General features: G+C 30.2%; 1 protein-coding gene across 1 annotated transcript in view; it reads left to right on the top strand.

The window, feature by feature from the left end:
• The first annotated feature begins 255 nt into the window (after positions 1 to 255).
• Positions 256 to 19021, top strand: part of LOC107452063 (uncharacterized) — a 43631-nt gene continuing 24865 nt past the window's right edge. Inside the window, exons 1-7 of the mRNA XM_087157109.1 lie at positions 256 to 465; positions 8029 to 8092; positions 10721 to 10828; positions 12998 to 13240; positions 14346 to 14393; positions 15461 to 15649; positions 17142 to 17856. Coding sequence (XP_087013235.1) covers positions 8059 to 8092; positions 10721 to 10828; positions 12998 to 13240; positions 14346 to 14393; positions 15461 to 15649; positions 17142 to 17856 — 1337 coding nt within the window. The 5' untranslated portion in view covers positions 256 to 465; positions 8029 to 8058. The remainder of the gene's footprint in view (positions 466 to 8028; positions 8093 to 10720; positions 10829 to 12997; positions 13241 to 14345; positions 14394 to 15460; positions 15650 to 17141; positions 17857 to 19021) is intronic.

Here is a 19021-nt window from a genome sequence, read left to right as displayed (position 1 = left end):
TTGTCATGTTTAAATGCTTTAATATTGCATTCAGTCATTACTCAATTCATAACTACAGTTCTTTGTATAGTCCTTTATTAATTTTAAAATAAACTTGCTTTATAACTCATCACAATTTGTTGGAATTTTTGAGGGGAACAAAATAAGAACCACTTTTTATTATTCTAAATAAAGTAACTTTCAAAAAGTATTTTTTTAAATTTATGTACATACAATTTCTATTGAAAGTTATGAGTTGAAAAAAAATTTGTTTTTGATTATAGGTCATTTTGGTGGATGAGAGTGAGATTACAGTCTCTAAAGTGGACAAAATAAAGATCATTCTTCATGGAAGGAAGAAACCGATCACGATGGTCTATTACTTTCTAAAATCCTTTTTTAATGTAGAGCAACTTGCTGGCATGTCGTGTATGGGCACAAAAGACTCAAAACCTCTACCGAAGCAGCATCGGGATTGCCTGACTAGTAAGCATGAATACATTAAAACATTTTTTCTTCCTTTGTTTATTTCAATAAAATTTATTCCTTAATTGCCTTACTTTTTGTTAGAAATAAATTAAGTTATCTCTCTTCCTATATAATTGCACTTAGCCTTAAAAATAATATTAAAGGAAGTCACTCTGAAAAAGTTGAAATATAATTAAAATAAGAAAAGGAATTTCACCAAATTCAATGATTTTTTTATTTTTTTTAGATTTAAGATTTTAAAAATATATTGGCAAACATATGTAATCTTTTCTCTATCTCGAATGTTTAGTGAAGTTATTTATAAAATGATTTATTTGCTGTGCCTTAGCTTGGTTTAGTTGAGTATCTGAAAAGTATTTGTATGTGTATCACCTATTAAATAATATCTGAAGTTAGTTAGCAAAAAGGCAACTATAGGTGAAGGAAAACTAGCATCAACTTAAAAAATTCGCATTCAAAATTCAAACTTTTTTGTCCGTTTAGTCCACTAAAGCAAAATCTTGAATACTATTCTAGATCAACATGATGCACCTTAATATTTAGGAATGATTTTCAATTTATTTTTAATAAGACTCGTGAAGACTCGTAAAAAGACTAAAAGACTTTTCGCATAAATAGTGTGTTCTTATAAAATAGTTTATATCTTTAATCCACAAACAGCATTGTATAAAACAAATTTACTGAGACAGCTATTCTAAAAAATAATTTTATTATTTCAACTAAACATTAAAATCATTTTGGTGGACCTATAATTAATCTGCTTATATTGTAGTTAAAAAGTTTAAAAGTATTATTGACTCTCGACTTTTGTTGTCAACATTAGTCACTTATCAAAGTCATATAAATATATATTTCAATTTTCTCCACATTCTTGAAAAAAATCTCGTCTGAAAATTTCCAAATGAAACTTGCTATACAACTTTTATATAACTTAATTTTACTGAACTTGAACAGCATATAACTTTTACAGTGCTGCTCCGTAAATGGCATCCAGAATTTCAAGGTTTAAATCAGGCTGTCAATAATAAGTGCTCTGCAGCTAGGAGGAAGTGGAGCCAAGTAACTGGAGAGCCTTCCCCTTGGAGTAACTCTAAATATATGTTACCGTTAAAGTATGAAATCCGTTATTTTATAGAATGCCTAGTTATTCCATGAAATGACTGATCGTGTCCGTTAAAGTGTAAAACTCTCTTGTATTTCATGGTTTAACTAGTTATTTCATAGAATAACGATCTGCAGCCCGTTAAAGTGTAAAATAATCTATATCATATATCTCCACATATCATGTTCGGAAGATTATGTTTCAGAAGATGAAGTTGAGCAGAAAATCTGTAAATTGTATTTTAATTAACTTAATGTTCAAAGAGAAAGAGAAAAGTCTAAAAAATGTTTAGAAATTCAAGTGAAAAAGATGAAATTAATGTCGGATAAATCTCATTCTGAAGATTCTGTGGGGTTTACCGTTCGTATCCCAGTTCCTGAAGTTGACAGAGGAAAAGGTGATGCCAAAACTATTTTAGCTATCATCATAAAAATAACCGAAGAAGGATTTTTCCAATTGGGCACAAGAAACGACCGCATAAAACAATTATATTCCCGATCCCAGTTCAGTATCTGCGAACAAAAATTAATTAAAATCTAAGAAGTACCGGATGTAGAAATTTCGCTCCGGTCGGTTGCTACAGCTCAAAGTTTAGGTACTGGTCAGGGATTTAAAAAATGTTCGTGTAAAACCCAGTGTGTCAGCAAAAAATGTTTTTGTTTCAGAAATAATGTTCTTTGTAATTCCAAGTGTCATTTTAGTAATCCTTGTTGTAACAAATGATTTATGGTACGTTTCTATAAGTACCATTTATACGTTGCATAAATTAGATAAATTGCTTCTTTATCATTTTAATTGTCTATCATTAGTTTATTTATAGAATACCTAGTTACTTCACTTTAGATAAATTGTTTATTTTGCACTTTAACTGTCTCCCATTAGTTAATTTATAGAATACCTAGTTATTTCATAGAATAACTAGTTAAAGTGTCAAATTAATAACATATTACACACTTTAACGGACACGATCAGTTATTTCATGGAATAACTAGGTATTCTATGAAATAACTGCATTATATACTTTAACGGTAACATATACACCCAAAAGAAAAAAGACAAGTAAATTATTTTCCTTCGATTCAATGAAATCTTTTCACCTAAAAAATCACTGATAATGCTAGTTTGCATGATCTTTGATGTTTGAAAACATTATTTTATAGCATTATTTTAAATCATTCTCTCAGTCAAGTAAGCATATAAACTTAATGTTGGTTTTATTTCGATTGTGCATGAAAAACACAAAAAATTGATGTCTTACATTCTTTTACTAAAAGATGGTTGATTCTTGATCACATTAAATAAAAGGTTGGAAATGACTTTTTGTTTTTAAAAACCTTACGTGATAGACAATTATTTTCGGAATCAGCATTGAAAATTGATTTTAGTACAATTTCTCTTGCGAAATTTTACTGTAAGTTTGAACAAGCAGGCCAGTTTAATTGAATTTATTCAAAATTTGTTGAGAAAAAAATTTAATTAACAATATAACAATCCATAATCAAAAATGGTCGATTGAATTATAGGAAAATTAAGAATTTCAATAAGCGTGTTATTTCTACAGCAATTTTTATATGCATCTTATAGAAAAATTATCTTTTTTAAGTGATATGTTTAAACAGTCAAAATAAAGAATAAAAATATACTGGCAGGAAAGTTTTGCTGATCATTATTATTATCATTTTTATTCATCTGCTGTTGCTAAAGAAACCATTTATTTATTAAAATTGAATAGAAATTGTAATAAAATGTGATTTGTGACTGTTGCAGCATCTTTTGTTTCTGATCTTATTTTTAGATGTTTATGTATGCTGTAACTATCTATAATCTGCCATTGGAAATAAAATAAAAAATTTATAATAACCTTAAGTGTAAAATGACACACCATAGGATGAAAAATATATACCTCTGCAAGCATAAAATTAGATACCTGAGGTTGAAAAATAATAACCTGAAGTCGAACAAAACACACCGGAGGTTAATTCATAATAACCTGAAGTGTAAAATGACACACCTTAGGTAGTTGAATAAATACTTCCACAAGTGTAAAAAAAATACACTTCAGGCTGATAAGTAAGAACCTAAGGTTGAAAATGAAACACTTTAAAGTAGTAAATATCTACCTCTCCACAGATGTAAAATTAAACACCTCAGGTTGAAACATATATACCTCTGGAGGTATATTTAAGATATATTTGAGGTTGATTTTGAGGTATTCATTTGCACCCTTTGCAACCTTAACGACATATTTAAATAACAACCTCCTTTATACCTTTAAAATATACCCCGTTTATACCACATTTATATCTCGATTTTTTCATAGTTATGCTCATAATTATGTAAAAAGTACCGAAACTGTTGTTCTTTATGTAAATAAATCTTAATATAATAAATGTTTGATACATCAAAATATTTGCTGTAGAATTCATTTTGCTTTACTAATAAATGAAAGAGTTTGAGTGACTGTCTATGTGTTTCTCTTACAAGTCCCCGAAAGGTTTGGACTAGGATCCCAAAATTTGCTCAATGAGTGTAAAGGGAACTCGTCCTCAACTGTAAACTACAGTGCCCCTTTATGTATTAATGGTTATACCTTTGTAACGGTTAACACATTCAAATTCCTTGACATTGTTGTTAACGATCAACCCATACTTAGAGTAGAAATCAACAATAGACTCAAAATGGCTAATAAGTGTTTCTTTGGATTAAGGAGACAATCAACCTTCTCAGCCGAAAAACAAAACTAAAACTCTATAAGACACTCATACTTTCTGTAATGCTTTATGGAAGCGAAACTTGGACACTAAATTCAGATATACAGCTGTCACTGGACACCTTCAAAAGAAAGACAATCAGAGCCATCTTTGGCGCAATTGAGGAAAGGGGATGCTAACGAAACAGATAAAACTTCGAACTCTACCGACTGCATAAGCACCAGCCCCAAATTTCACAAATAATCCACAATAACAGGCTGGGATGACTGGGCCATCTATAGAGATGCCCTGAAAATAGCGCCATGAGAATCATCCCCTTTAAGAACCCCGAAGGGTCACAACCCAGAGGTAGACCCCTACTAGGTGACTCAACGACATCGAAAATGACCTGAAAGCCCTAAAGATTAGAAATTGGAGGGGAGTTGCCATGGATAGGAGACGTTGGCATTTGTCAGCTGTTGATGTAGCCATGGACTGCAAAGGGCTGTTGCTCTGACAAAGAGGAAGAAGCGTAAAGAGAAATTTCAACCGTTTTTACATATGTAAAAGATAATATGAGTAATATCTGCTGGAATAAAACTTTATTTAATCGAAAACTAGCTAGACTGGGACCTTATTACATATATTTTTTTAAATAATAATTGCTTATTTTTGATTCAATGAAGAAATTTTCGTAACTCAGAGCTAGTGGAGTTCACTAGGAACTTAGACACTTTGAAAAACTCAATTAGTCTTGATCTTAAATAGGAAGATAGAGATATTCAGACTTTTTCAACCTTTTTTCCTTCGAAAATGGAAAACTTGGTGTTAAATGAAATATTTCATGATAAACTCTTATTTTCAATGATTTTTGTATAACTGATATATAAAATATTTCAATTTTATATTTGCGAAGTATTTTTCCTCTCCTTTTACTGAAAAGAACACGAACAGGAAAAATCATTCATACAGATCGGGGACAAAATAATATGAACACTTCTATGTTAACTCTATGTAAACAACCTTCTTTTTAGCGCAGGTGTTTTGGAAAATTTTACATGCTGAAAATGTCGGCACAATTTGAAAGATCATGATTCAGATTTTAAAAACGGTGTCCTTTTTACCCATGCAACATTGGAATCAGGCCAAAATGAGCATAGTAAATTCAAAACTTCTTTCCTTTTTTAATAACACAATAATTCTAAAATAATTTTTATATAAATATCTCATCCCCATAGAATTATTTTAAAATTTCTAGTAATAAAGCAAAAAAGAAGTTACTAACTTCCATCTCCTCATTTTGGTCTATCCGAATTTAGCATGGATAAAAACGACACCATATCTAAGAGCTTCAAGCATGATCTTTTAAATTATACCAACATCCAAAACATTTGCTGTTAAAAGGAAGATTGTTTTTATAAAATTAATGCAAAAGTATTCCCATAAATTTGTCACTCATCTGTACTTGCCTAGAATTTCGAGTGAATTATTAATGTGTAGCAATAACATTTTCAGTTTAAATTGTATTTTACTGAAAATCAATTTACCCTTTCTCTTCTCCTTCTTGTACCTTTTCATTTTTTTTGTTTATTTCAATCATAGAGAGTATTTTAGAAAACTTTGGAAATTTTCATCTGAATAATTTTACACTTTTTTTAATACTTGTAAAACAACGTAGATAAATAGTTTATGCCCATAAAAGTTCATTCGGAGAAAAAACTATTTTGCTCGCGAAAAGCAAAGTTTTTCCACAGCACGGCACATCTTCACTATGTAATAACTCAAAGGGAATACCGTTTTTTCACATTATTGATTAGTCAAAACTCAATAATCCTCAACACGCGACAGATAGCAATCCAATTAACATTTTTGTGACGGATGGAAATAAACCGTTCTTCCCCTTTGTCTTGATATTAATAATTTATCATCTTTTAATTCTTAAAAGAAATTTTGTTAGATTTTGGTAGAAATCTTAAAACTATAATTTCAATATATATATATATATATATAATAGGAATGTTTTTTCTTCTTTACAGCATTTCTTTACGACACTCTTTGTAATGAGCATAAAATATCTTCTTTTATTGAAGTACATTTTGAAAAATTTGTGTAAACATAGATGAGAGATCACAAATAAATATTTAAGCAAGAAGAAAACATAAACACTTTATCAAAATTCGGCAGGATTAAAAACATCAAAATCAGTTGGCTATAGGAAGCTTGAAATTTTCATTGATATAATTGTCTGAGCTGATAACGAGATTATATATATATATATTCAAATAATGATTTTATTTTAACCTTAAATAAAAAATAAAGCTAATATTTTATTTTATGAAAATAAATGAAAAAAATAATGTTATATTTTAAGATAGGAAGAAAAATTTTTTTTATATAAATTTCATTCACTTTGAATGAAAGTGTAATTCTACAACTATTTAGTGAAGTTCTTATTATGTAACTTCTTAATGCCAAAAATGCATGGTAAATGTAAAATTACAAATGACTAAAGTAAAATGAGAGATGACTAGAATAATGGCTCATTTCTCAAAAGAAATTTAAGAATACATTTAAAATTTAAAAAAAACAACTTAAAAATGATTCATGATATACCAGAATCATTTTCAAGTTTACCAGAAAGCGCTTTATTGAAAATATATATATATCAAAATTAACTCAAGTATTAATTCTTAGTTAAATTTAAAATTTTCATTCATAAAAATCAGCTGGAGACAAAATAATAATTTGGGGTAAGAGGGAGGAAAATAGAAGGTAGCAGAATTTCGTTAATATAATTTTATTTAGTATTTCTGTATTGCTAACAAAGCAAATAATGCGCGTAATGACATTAAAATTGTTCCTTATTTTACTGCGTCACAACAATATAGAAAATTAAGTAAAATTATATCGCCGTATTTTTGTACTGTCATCCAAATCTTCCTTTTGCTTATTTCAAAAATGAAAAGCAACGTGAGAAAATATAAAATATAATATTATATATTATTTAAAACCAATGCAAAATATTATTACGTCGAACTCTAAATGATATTAGTTTGTATAGAATCTAACGGTTAAAATGCAGAGAAAAACAGCGACCTTTTACATATTTTTTTAATACTAGAATAACATTAAATGTTCAGCTTCTCAAATGTAATCTAATATTATGAGCTATTCCGGTACATGTGAAATAAAATTGTAGTAGTTGTAGCAATCGACAAAAATAATGTAGTTTTTCCGACAACTGATTAAGATCCTATTTTCAAGAATGTGGTAACCTCTCATATTTTAATAACGAAGAAATAATAATTAGAAAATAATAGTACTCAAAGGCTCTCAATCATTAACTCGTGTTCTGAAAAGTATTTTAAACCTTTAAAATGGGACGTTGCTTTCTAATAATTTGTTAAGAATGTGAGTAATAATCATTTTACGAAAAGCAAAATTTTAAGAGAATTTCATGCATTTCCGCATAAGATAACTATGTCAATCCTTTTTTTAGAAATAATTTGAAGTGTAAATTTTGATTGTATCAATTGAATTCAAAGATAGTAAATAAATAATGTCGCAAGAAATAATGACGAGATACATGAAATATCTCTCTCATTAGGGATCAATAGAAGCTTCTTTGTATCTTAGAATAGAACGGGGAGGTATTGTTTCTTATCTTTATCGCCAAATTAGACTTCTTTTTTCATTTTCAAATTTATTTTTAAATTTGTTTTCAAGTATCAATATTTAGAGTGATTGAAAATAATTCATTCATTTTAGAATAACAAGTTTTGAGAGATTGATTCTGATATGCTGGAATACTTGAATTCGAAACCAATTGCAGGTAAGCTTACTTATATTTAGATTTATTTTATTTAATTTTCACTTAAAAAATGAAGTTGTCGTTAAGAAAATCAATTCGCGCCACGATGGATTTGATTAAATAATGAAATACAGACAACTGCAAATAATATTTATATACTGGAAAATTAAAAATCTTTAAAAACCTAGTTAATTTTTGATAAAATTATTTATGCATAATATTAAATATTTATGCATTTTTTTCTTAATATTGCGAACACCATGCTACAAGATTTCTTATAGTTTCAGAATTTAAAAAATATTAAAATGCTGAGAGCATTTTATTCAAGTAGTATAAATATTTAGTTAATAGAAACACTATATTAAAGTATTGACTTAACTATTGAGTCTTTTATTTAAAATATCATTAGCTAATAGTAAATCATAAACCTTCGATTTTATTGACGTCAGATGTATGATTTTTTTGTGAATTTATTTTTCAAGGATAAATACTTTAAAAAAATTTCTATTCATTATTTTAAGCCTCATCTTTAAATTTTGAATAATTTTTTAATTTTTGTCAATGATATATTAGATACGAATTAGATTTTCGGCTTCAGAACCCAATTTAAATAATTATCTTTAAGAACGAACATTTTAAAGAACATTTGTAGGAAATATTTCAACGAACAAAAGAAAGAATGAACATTTTAAATGTTTTTCTTCCACTTGTTATTTTTAGTATTATTTTCAAATTTTGTATAATCGTTTAATTTTTATAAATGATATATCAGATTCGAGACTTAAATTATGAGTTTTAGAACCCAACTTAAATAATCAATTTTTAATATACTGTCTTATTTTCTAAGCAGGGTTCTTCTTTCAAATTTAGCAAGGAGGTGATCTTATAAGTCAATTTTAAACTAAAAAAATTTGTTAAAACTTTACATGATTGAATTTTTTTTCTCTTTAACGTTACTCCAAAAAAACATTTTTTATTAAGACATCATGATTCATATATGGTACACTAAACTTAATTAGTATATAACAATCAATTAATAAAGCTTTACTAATTATATTTAAATTGTTGGTAGCTTTCTGGACACCATAAAAAATTTCTAAACCTTTGTAAAATCCAAAAGTCTTTTATCTCTAGATTGTTTTTTAAAATGATTGTTTTCACATACTTAATCATGAAAGCAGTATTAAAAAGGTGGTAGTGTCATTTATTGTGCAGTTTTAAAAATGACCGGCCACTTCTCTTATATGACATAAAACAATAAATATGAACCAGGAATTTTTTTTCATAATAAACTATTTATAACTCTAAAAATTTTATAAAAATATATAAGAATTTTGAAGTCATCTAGGAAAACCATTTTATAAGTGCAAACTAAATGTTAAGAATTCGGTAAAGCATGAAAAAATCTGGATCATCTTTGTAGTTGGATCGATTGTGACAGAAGAAGACCATCGACGATTGATTATCATTACGAGAGGCGAACATTCGTCCCTTCCTTAAATTGTCCCTTATTTCAATGCTGGACATCAGTAAGTGTCAGCGGCTGAACTATTTAAGGAAACATTATTGACAAGGACTCATCTATTGGACTGTTGATGTATATCCAAGAACATGTTGTCTGGACTGGCGAGTTTCGCTTCAAACTGTATGGAATGAATGTACGTGCGTAAATATGAAGTTAACGTCATGAATTCATGGATCTTTCATGTCAAAAAAGAAATGCTCAGGTCAGGGGAGCCTCTTCGTGATATGGCGGGTATGGAATTAGCAGGATATGAAATCCCTGATATGTCTCTGACTGGTAGTTAAGTATTCTATTCAATAATCTCAGACCATTCATGTTCATTTCAATTTCCGAAGGAGTTTAACAAGACCAGAAGAACAATGAGATAACTCTGCACGTTGAGAGTAGCTACACAGGAACATTATCTTCTGACTTAGACTTAACACCTGAATCCGCAGACATGGAGGATCATTTAGCATGGTCTTGCAAAGTGCAATTCCGAAGAGATCACCAGAACGATATATTCATTTTGTAAGCCTGTGGGATTCACAGTCAGTATGAATTTGCCCCGAAATGCCCTCCAGCAGCAATCAGTGAATCCATGTCACGTCACGACGTGGCATGGACTCGTTGTCAGGTTTCACAGCATCAAGCAGGTGTACCAGATTTTTTTCCTCAGTGTATTTATTTGTGACCCCTAACCTCGTAAACTTTATTTTAGTTTACTTTTGACACTCATTCTAAAAATATATATTATATTTAGTTTATTAAGGTTAAGTTATTCAAATAAAGTGGTTTCCTCGTTATGGAAAAAATTGTTCTGCTATTTTTTGATGTTTCCATACATTTAAAAAAATTGTTCTTTAAAATTTGCAAAAATATCACAGATCATATTATTCTACTTTTAAAAAAAATGAAGTAAAAATCAGTTAAAAATACTCAAGTTTTACTTTATATATCTTAAACTTTTCAAGGGAAATTGTTACATTTTACAAGCTACTCTTTTTAAATTAATGGCTAATATATTCAACTTTCTAAATAATTTTATTTAAAAACTGAAATTTATTAGTATAGTCATTTGCTGCTTAGTTAAAATTTCCAATACTACATTCTGCGAAATGTATGTAAAATTTTATTTGTTCCAGGAACAGTACTGTGCTTAGCTATAGGCATCTTTTTATTGGATTCACATGTGGATGCTTCAACTATAAAATCTAGAGGCAGCTCTGAAGAGCGTTCCGAAGAAAGTAATAGTAAGTATAGTTTTATAAATAATTATTACATTACTTAATATCTTGTATGATTACCATGCATTATTACATCGTTAGTGTTTTTGTGCTTTTTTTTTATTTTATTTTTTTTTTTTTGCTGTCTTATAGTACTTTTTCATTATCTCATATGATTTGCATCCCGTTCAGTATTATCCTTTATAAGGTGTTCAGAAGCTTTCTTTTCTTTTATCTTTTAAACGGAACAACACGAAGGAAAAAAACACTATATCAAACTTTATAATCTGCTTTGAAGGTAAAAAATTCCTATATAAAATTTGATAACATTTTCTTAAAGGCAAATCTTTCAATCCATAAAATCTTATACCAATCCATGCAGGAGAAAAATCCCCATATTAAATTTTAAAACAATCTTTGAAAAGAACTGCATAATTATTAAATAATCTAGGGAAAGGGAAAATTCCAATATACATTTTTATAATATGCACAACTACCAATATAAAAACTAAAAAACTTATGTATAAAATTTTATTGAAGGTGAAAATTTTAAACATAAAATTTTTAACAAACCATAAGGAGGAAAAATCCCTACATAAAATTTTATAGTATTATTCTACGAATGTGAAAAATCCTAGTACAAAATTTTATCTTATAAAAGTTAAAAGTCTCTACAAAATATTTTATAACACTGCATGAAAGAGACAAAAAAAATATACAAAAAGTGTCATAACAACCTGGGAAAATTAAGAATCCTTGAATATTTTTTTTTAATCTTATAAATGAGCTATCACAATCTGGAAAGTAATAAAACCAATATAAAGTTGTATAACAGCCCGAGGGTGATAAATTTAATATAAAATTTTACAGCACCCTATAGAGGAGGAAAATCCTAAAATAAAACTTTGTGACATACTGCGAAGATGAAAGCTCCTACATAAAATTTTAAACCATCTTGTGAGGGAAAATTTTCCCACATAAAATTTTATAACATCCCATTAAAAAAAAATTACTTCATAACATCGTGCGTTGGTAAAAAATTCCAATTAAGAAATATTTAATTTTCATTATGAAAATTAAATATTTCTAAAAATGTACTTTCCGGGAAATTAAAAAAAAATTTTGTTATGCGTGGTTGTTATGCATGGCTAACACGGTTGATTTCTTCAAAAAACTATAGGTTGCTTTGGTCATATATAGGAATAATTTATGTTCTGATAATTCGCTTTTTTTCTGTTAAAAAAATCCTTCTCAGTTTTTTTTAACTTTATGCAGTAAAAAGCAATGGTTATTTAATATAAACTCTAAGAAAATGTTCAATAGCACATAATTTTAATGAAAAATCAAATTTAAAAAATATTTGACGTATTTCTTTCTGTATGCAAACAGTTATTAATCTGAAAAAATATTGTTAAATGATGTATCTTTCTTTATTAGTACAGAATTACCTCGTTTTTTCTATTCAAGATACGGAATTGTTTTGCTTGTCTAGAATTGTCCTGCTTACAGAATAACCAGTTTACAGAATTTTTTAACCAAGATATGGATTCTTTTTGCTGGTACAGAATTTTATTGTTTTCTAACCAACCAAGATATGGAATCGTTTTGCTTGTACAGCTTTAGCCAGGCAACAACGATTTTAACCCTGATACAGAATTTAAGACAGAATAACCCCTTTCACAGAGTGGGTTGTTGAAAAAGTTTCAAAAAGCAAAGATACAAATGTATCACTGAGGGGGGGGGAGTATTTATAGAGAAGTGAAGCCAAACGACTTCGGCCTCAGCTGCACTACGCGGTTAAGGGTCCTTCAGTTTCTGGTTAGAATAACTCGAGCTCAGGGCGTTTTCTGACCAGTAAATTATGGGCAAACTAATATTTCTAAATCGTGATTAATTATAACTGTCTGGTATTTGCAAAGCAATTTTATGTTATCGAAAATTTTGTGTAGGAAAGTAAGAAGGTAATTGTGGCGGTGATTAAAATGATTATCTTACATGGGGATTAGGGTAGGGGTAGAAAATTACAGTTAATTAACCATTGCCTATAAAAACATTTTGTAAGACTTTTACCATATTTTTATTGAAGAAATTATTCACAAAAGCCCATTTATTCATGCTCTAGTGGGGAATTACCCCATATCCAAACACATTTTTATTTATATTACATATTTTTTTTTTCATTTTTGCATGCTCTAGATATAGATATCATAGAATGGGTCAGGTATTGGGATTGGAACAGAGACCGGAGCATGGATAAACAGAAGAACTTTAAATGTCCATCGTCCAACGGTAGATTCTCCGATATCGAAGATTGCTCAGCATACTTCATGTGCAGAAATTGGAATTCCATGTGGAAACCCTGTCAAGGAAGGAAACGCTTTGATAGGTACAGAAAAGTATGTCTACCATTCAATATTGCCGTATGTGATGACGGAAGTGGTGAGTTATTATCATATTCAAAGTATATTTTTCCACTGCACTAATCAAATTCCTATTTCTCCTTTTATAAAATATACTTGCTGAAAACCCATTTTTTTTATTGGCGGAGGCAAGCAAACAATCAATGTATCAGTGTTGAAAAACATTACTAAATCATGCACAAGACTAAAGACCATATACTGACATAATAAACAAAACTAAATAATTCTTCTTTATTTTTAGTTTATTATTATTTGTTCTCCTTCCAAATGGTTTCACGTCATTAGATTTTTTAAAAAAATCACGCTTTTTCTCTTTTTTTAGAAGTTCACCACTTTAAAATGAAAATTAACTATATTTAGAATCATTTTTTATAACACTGTTGCTTGAAGCCAACTCATAATAGTCAACATTTTCCACAGGCAAGCAATTTTCTACTGTATTTATTCCCCTCGGGCTGATGGTATAGCCAACAAATGTGTCTTCCGCTAAGTCTAGCCAGCCCCAACTGCTTGATCCCTCATTTCCCTTGTCTTCTGGATTAGGCTCAAAATTACGAGGATACGGAGTAGTATAGAAAGATAATGTGCTGTTCCATGTGTCCGAAAAATGATGTAGAATTATTAATGTGTGGTTCCCTTTAATGGATAAGTATCGTTTATCCATTAATTTTGATTTTGGTACATAGCTTAGTCTTTTTTCCTTTTTTTTCAATTAATGTTGGTTTTGAGTTATTTAGTTTCGTAGAAACGCGCTTTATAAGCATAACTATAAATAAATTAAATACGTGGTTTTAGATAACTCTAGAAATGCTAATTCATGTGCACAATATACACAAATCGTCCTCAGCTCAGACAATTATATCAATAAAAATTTCAAGCTTCCTATAGTCAACTGGTTTAATAATGCTTTGTATCAACAAATTTTGATTAGGTGTTTGTGTTTTCTTCTTGCTTAAATATTTATTTGTGATCTCTCATCTATGTTGACAAAAATTTTATAAAATGTACTTTAGTAAAGAAAAATTATTTTATGCACCATTTTTTTTAGTTATTATTCATTGTCTAGAATTGCATCAAAGTCATCCTTGTACCTCGTTCGTAAAACAAAAAAATTATTTTTTCAGACGACAAAAAGACGACGGATGGGGTAGTTGGAACCACAACTCCTATAGGTAAATGTTTTTATTTAATTTTTTCATAGCATATAATTTTTAAATAAAAAAATTTATTGAAAAAGTTTCATTACATTTGCTTAAAAAAAGCTACCTAAACTACTGATTGGGTGATAACCTAAAGAATGCATTTTGCTACACTTCAGACTAATCCAACTGATGCCTACTTAGTTATACGACTTACTACTTTGGCCAAACCACGTCGATGCACTTCAGACTATTCCTACTGAAATACTTTCACGGATTCCTACTTAGTTTGTACTTAGGCAAAACCACGTTGTCGCTACAAATGATGTCTTTTTTCTTTCTTTTTTTTTTACAATTATCATTTTTTCAGACAGCAGCGCCATCTATTATCAAATTGTGTAACTAATTTTGAGTTTTGGTGTAAATATAAATCTTACATTCAGATCTGAAAAAAGATCTTACATATCTATCGACTTCCGTTTTTTCTTTTATTAATTTTCAATTCAATGGTCATTTTTGATACACCCGAGTCGAAGACTTAGTAAACCATTATTCGCCACCTCTATGATCTCAACACTCGAATAAGCTATCTGGGGAGATGACCGGTTCTAATACGTCTTGACCCTCCCTCTTTGCCTCTCCTCTTCTTCTCAGCTGTATATGAATGTACTGCGATATTCACTATTCTTAATTATTTTCGTATTTAATTGCCACAAATATTTTTTTTAATTTACTCGATGCTTTCTTTTAGAAGTATGTTCCACGCATTTCTCTGTTTCATATAGTCTCCTAACTTTAATACGTAAAAACAAAACAATAAAATAATAATAATAAAATTAAGTGAAAAACAAATTTGAAGTAAAGACCTACAATAAGTAAAGTAAGTTGCCATAGAAATAAGTAAATACCAAACATGGCACTTTCATGCACTTGAGCACACTGGATTAGTTAAAAACTGTTAATATAGTTTCTCGGAAAATTTCTATAAGCACGTTTATAAACAAAACTTGAGCAAATAGTTTTTTTTTTACATAAATGCCCTGCACATCTTATAAAAAATATACTTTTAAGGTTAATAGTGTGTTTTCTGTATGTTACAGATGATTCATTCACGTGTCCAAAAGTCAGGGGATATTTTCCTGATCCAAATGACTGTTCCAAGTACTACATATGCACTTTCTTTGTTCCAAGTTTGAGAAGATGTGAAAAGAATTTTCTCTATGACGGAGTCAGTAAACATTGCAGAAGAGAGAGATATGTGAACTGTGGATCCAGGAAAAGACCAACAAGTAGTGAAAGAGTTTTTTTCCTTGTGATCATACAAATATTTACAATATTCATTTTAAGTTCCAGGTCGCAAGACTTTGAGGAGCCTTAGCTATATAATTTTGCTGGATCTCTTAAGTATTCACCCTCTCAAGGTACCCCTGCTAAATAGCGAAGGATAATTTAAAATATTTAGTGATCAAGCGATTACGCTTTTATTATACAATGAAGTATACATATATTTCTTTTTCGAATATTATTTCTAAAAATGAAACACTTTGCTTTTTTTCTTCAAATTTTATGCCATCGCTAATTTTCATCAGAAAAAAAAAACATATTTTCTAAATTACATATTAATGGGCATCACTAGAGTCACAACCATTATTCGAGATATTTGTTGTGTCTTTTGTCAGGTAATTATTTGGGGCTTCAGAGACCCTAAATGCCCCAAATATGTACGACATCTAGGGAGAAGACCGGTTCCATGTCTTGACCCTTCCCTGTCATCCTTTTCTCAGTAGTATAAAAATGCACTGCGATATTTTCCCCATTCTAAATACTTTGCATATTCAGTTGTCATATATATCATTTAAAATTTCCACAACGTTTCTGTTAGAACTATGTTCAATGTAGTTTCCTAATTTAAAGGTTTTTAATCTGTTTGAAAATCACAAGACACAAACAAACGTATTTCCTTCTCCTATGACTCTCCACACGCTGATGGTGTAAGCATGCGATGTGTTACCATAGGTAGAGAATTCTGCGCTAAGCCATGTGTAACCCATTTTGATTGCTAATACATTGTGTTTGAAAATCTTAGATAATCCTCTTTCATCCACTCCCATTCTTACAAAAAGAAATTTTCCACTATTAACGTTACTTATCAACATTTTTAATATAAACTATGTGACTTAGGTTTGTAAAAAGCAATCAATGTAAGAGGGGTCGTAGAGATTAATGCACCACAGCTTTGCGTCGTGGTCGTTTGATCAGATTTACTTCCCAAAAGAACTGGTTCCCTACAATCTGAATATTTAAGTTGCCTCCTGAAATAGAATCGTAGTTCTTCGCATTGATAGACCAGTGTCTTAACCATTGAACCTAAGGCTCCTATTCATTCCAAATTTTGGAGGGCAATCATGCAATTTTCAAATGAACTAATACCGCTAACTCTATAAACATATGCCCTTTTTTATTATTACTTTTATTGAACATTAAAAATTTTCACAACCTGAAAAGAAAAAAAGAAATAACACAAATTATAAATTTCATTTTATTTAGTACTTATGATTTTTTTATCGTCTTAGTTAGCCATGGTTGGTCGTATTTAATGTTGGAAAATTGTAACAGCTGCGATAAAACATAGTAGGTATGTTTAGTATATATGTAGTATGTAGAAAGTAAAGTAGGTCATGAAATTCCATATATGGCAGGTGAAGGCGATTTCCTTTATAATGTATCAAAATTGTGTAACATCTTATAAAAACTAAAACAATAAATTTTTTATAAATTTAGGTGAAACCACAGTCGGTACAACTCCTATACCAACAGCACCAGAACCTACTACAACTACCTCACAGCCAACAACCACTCCACAGCCTACCACCACCCCGCCTACCACTACACAACCAACCACCACCCCACCTACCACTACACAGCCTACCACCACCCCGCCCACCACTACACAACCAACAGCCACCCCACTTACCACTACACAGAAAACCACCACCCCGCCCACCACTACACAACCAACCACCACCTCACCTACCACTCCACAGCCAACCACCACCCCGCTCACCACTACACAACCAACCACCACTCCACTTACCACTACACAGCCAACTACCACCCCGCCCACCACTACACAACCAACCACCACCCCACTTACCACTACACAGCCAACCACCACCCCTCCCACCACTATACAACCAACCACTACCCCACCTACCACTACACATCCAACAACCACCCCACCTACAACTCCACAGTCATCCACTCCAACTCCAAAACCAACTGGGCCACCTGAAACAGATTGTGATGAGGATGATTTAGACTGCATCATTAAAGAAACTGGTGAGATTTCTGTATGGTTTGAATGCCCAGAAGCAATTGGAGCCTATCGCCATCCAAGTAGCAATAAGCTCTTCATTTTCTGTAAGAATTGGAAGCCCCTTGTGAAGAAGTGTGGTCAGAAGTTGGTGTATTCTGAACAAATGAGAACTTGCGTTAGGCCATAAGATGAAGAAGAAGAAAAAATGTATTTTATTTTAATTTCAACGTATTATTTGGCTTTTTGGTTCATAGTTATGTAAAAAGAATCAAAAATATATCTTTATATAAATAAATCTAATACAATAAATGTTTATTACAAAAATATTTGCTGCAGAATTTAACATCTATGCTGTACTAATAAATTGAAGTTTGTGCGACTATCTTTGTGTTTCACTCATAGCTCTCCTGAACGGTTTATACTAGAATCCTAAAATTTAAATAAGAGGAAATTTTGACTTTCTTTCCCATTATGTAAAACATGACATCAGAAATATTAAAGCTTTATTTATTAAAAACAAGTTATTTTGGGAGTTTATTGCACATTTTTTTAAAATAATTATTTTTCTTTGATTCACTGTGAAATGACCAACCACCACCCCGCCTACCACTACACAGCCATCCACTCCAACTCCAAAACCAACTGGGCCACCAGAAGCAGATTGTGATGAGGATGATTTGGATTGCATCATTAAAGAAACTGGAGAGATTTCTGTATGGTTTGAATGACCAGAAGCAATTGGAGCCCATCGCCCTCCAAGTAGCAATAAGCTCTTCATTTTCTGTAAGAATTGGAAACCGTTTGTGAAGAAGTGTGGTCAGAAATTAGTGTATTCTGAACGAATGAGAACTTGCGTTATGCCGTATAATGAGAAAAAGCTTTTTGAAAAAAAAAATTGACGTAATAAGAGATTTTTTTCGTTCATAGTTATGTTAAAAGAACCAAGAATATTATTTTTTATATAAGTAAATCTTAATATAATAAATGCTTGTGACAAAAAAATATTTGCTGCAAAATTTATTCTCTATGTGCTGTACTAATAAACGAGAGCTTGTGTGACTGTCTGTGTCTCTCATATCTCCCCGAAAGATTCGGACAGTTATCCATAAATTCAGACAATGAGTACAAGGGAAATTTTGACCTTCTTTCCATGTGAAACATTATGTAATCCAATTACGTAATTTTACGTTTGATGAAATTGTTGGTGCAATTTGAAGGATCATGATTCAACTTTTTACGCCAAAATGAGCATAGGAAATATTAAACTCCTTTCCTTTTTTATAACACGATAATTTTAAAAGCATTCATATGTAAGTACCACATCCCCATAGAATAATTTCAAAAT

This window comes from Parasteatoda tepidariorum, chromosome 1 (genome assembly GCF_982258835.1).
Source record: "Parasteatoda tepidariorum strain Cologne lab strain chromosome 1, Ptep-v5.0, whole genome shotgun sequence".
Classification (NCBI taxonomy): Eukaryota; Metazoa; Arthropoda; class Arachnida; order Araneae; family Theridiidae; genus Parasteatoda; species Parasteatoda tepidariorum.
Note: the sequence above shows the minus strand (reverse complement) of the source record. Positions and strands in the feature narration are given on the sequence as shown.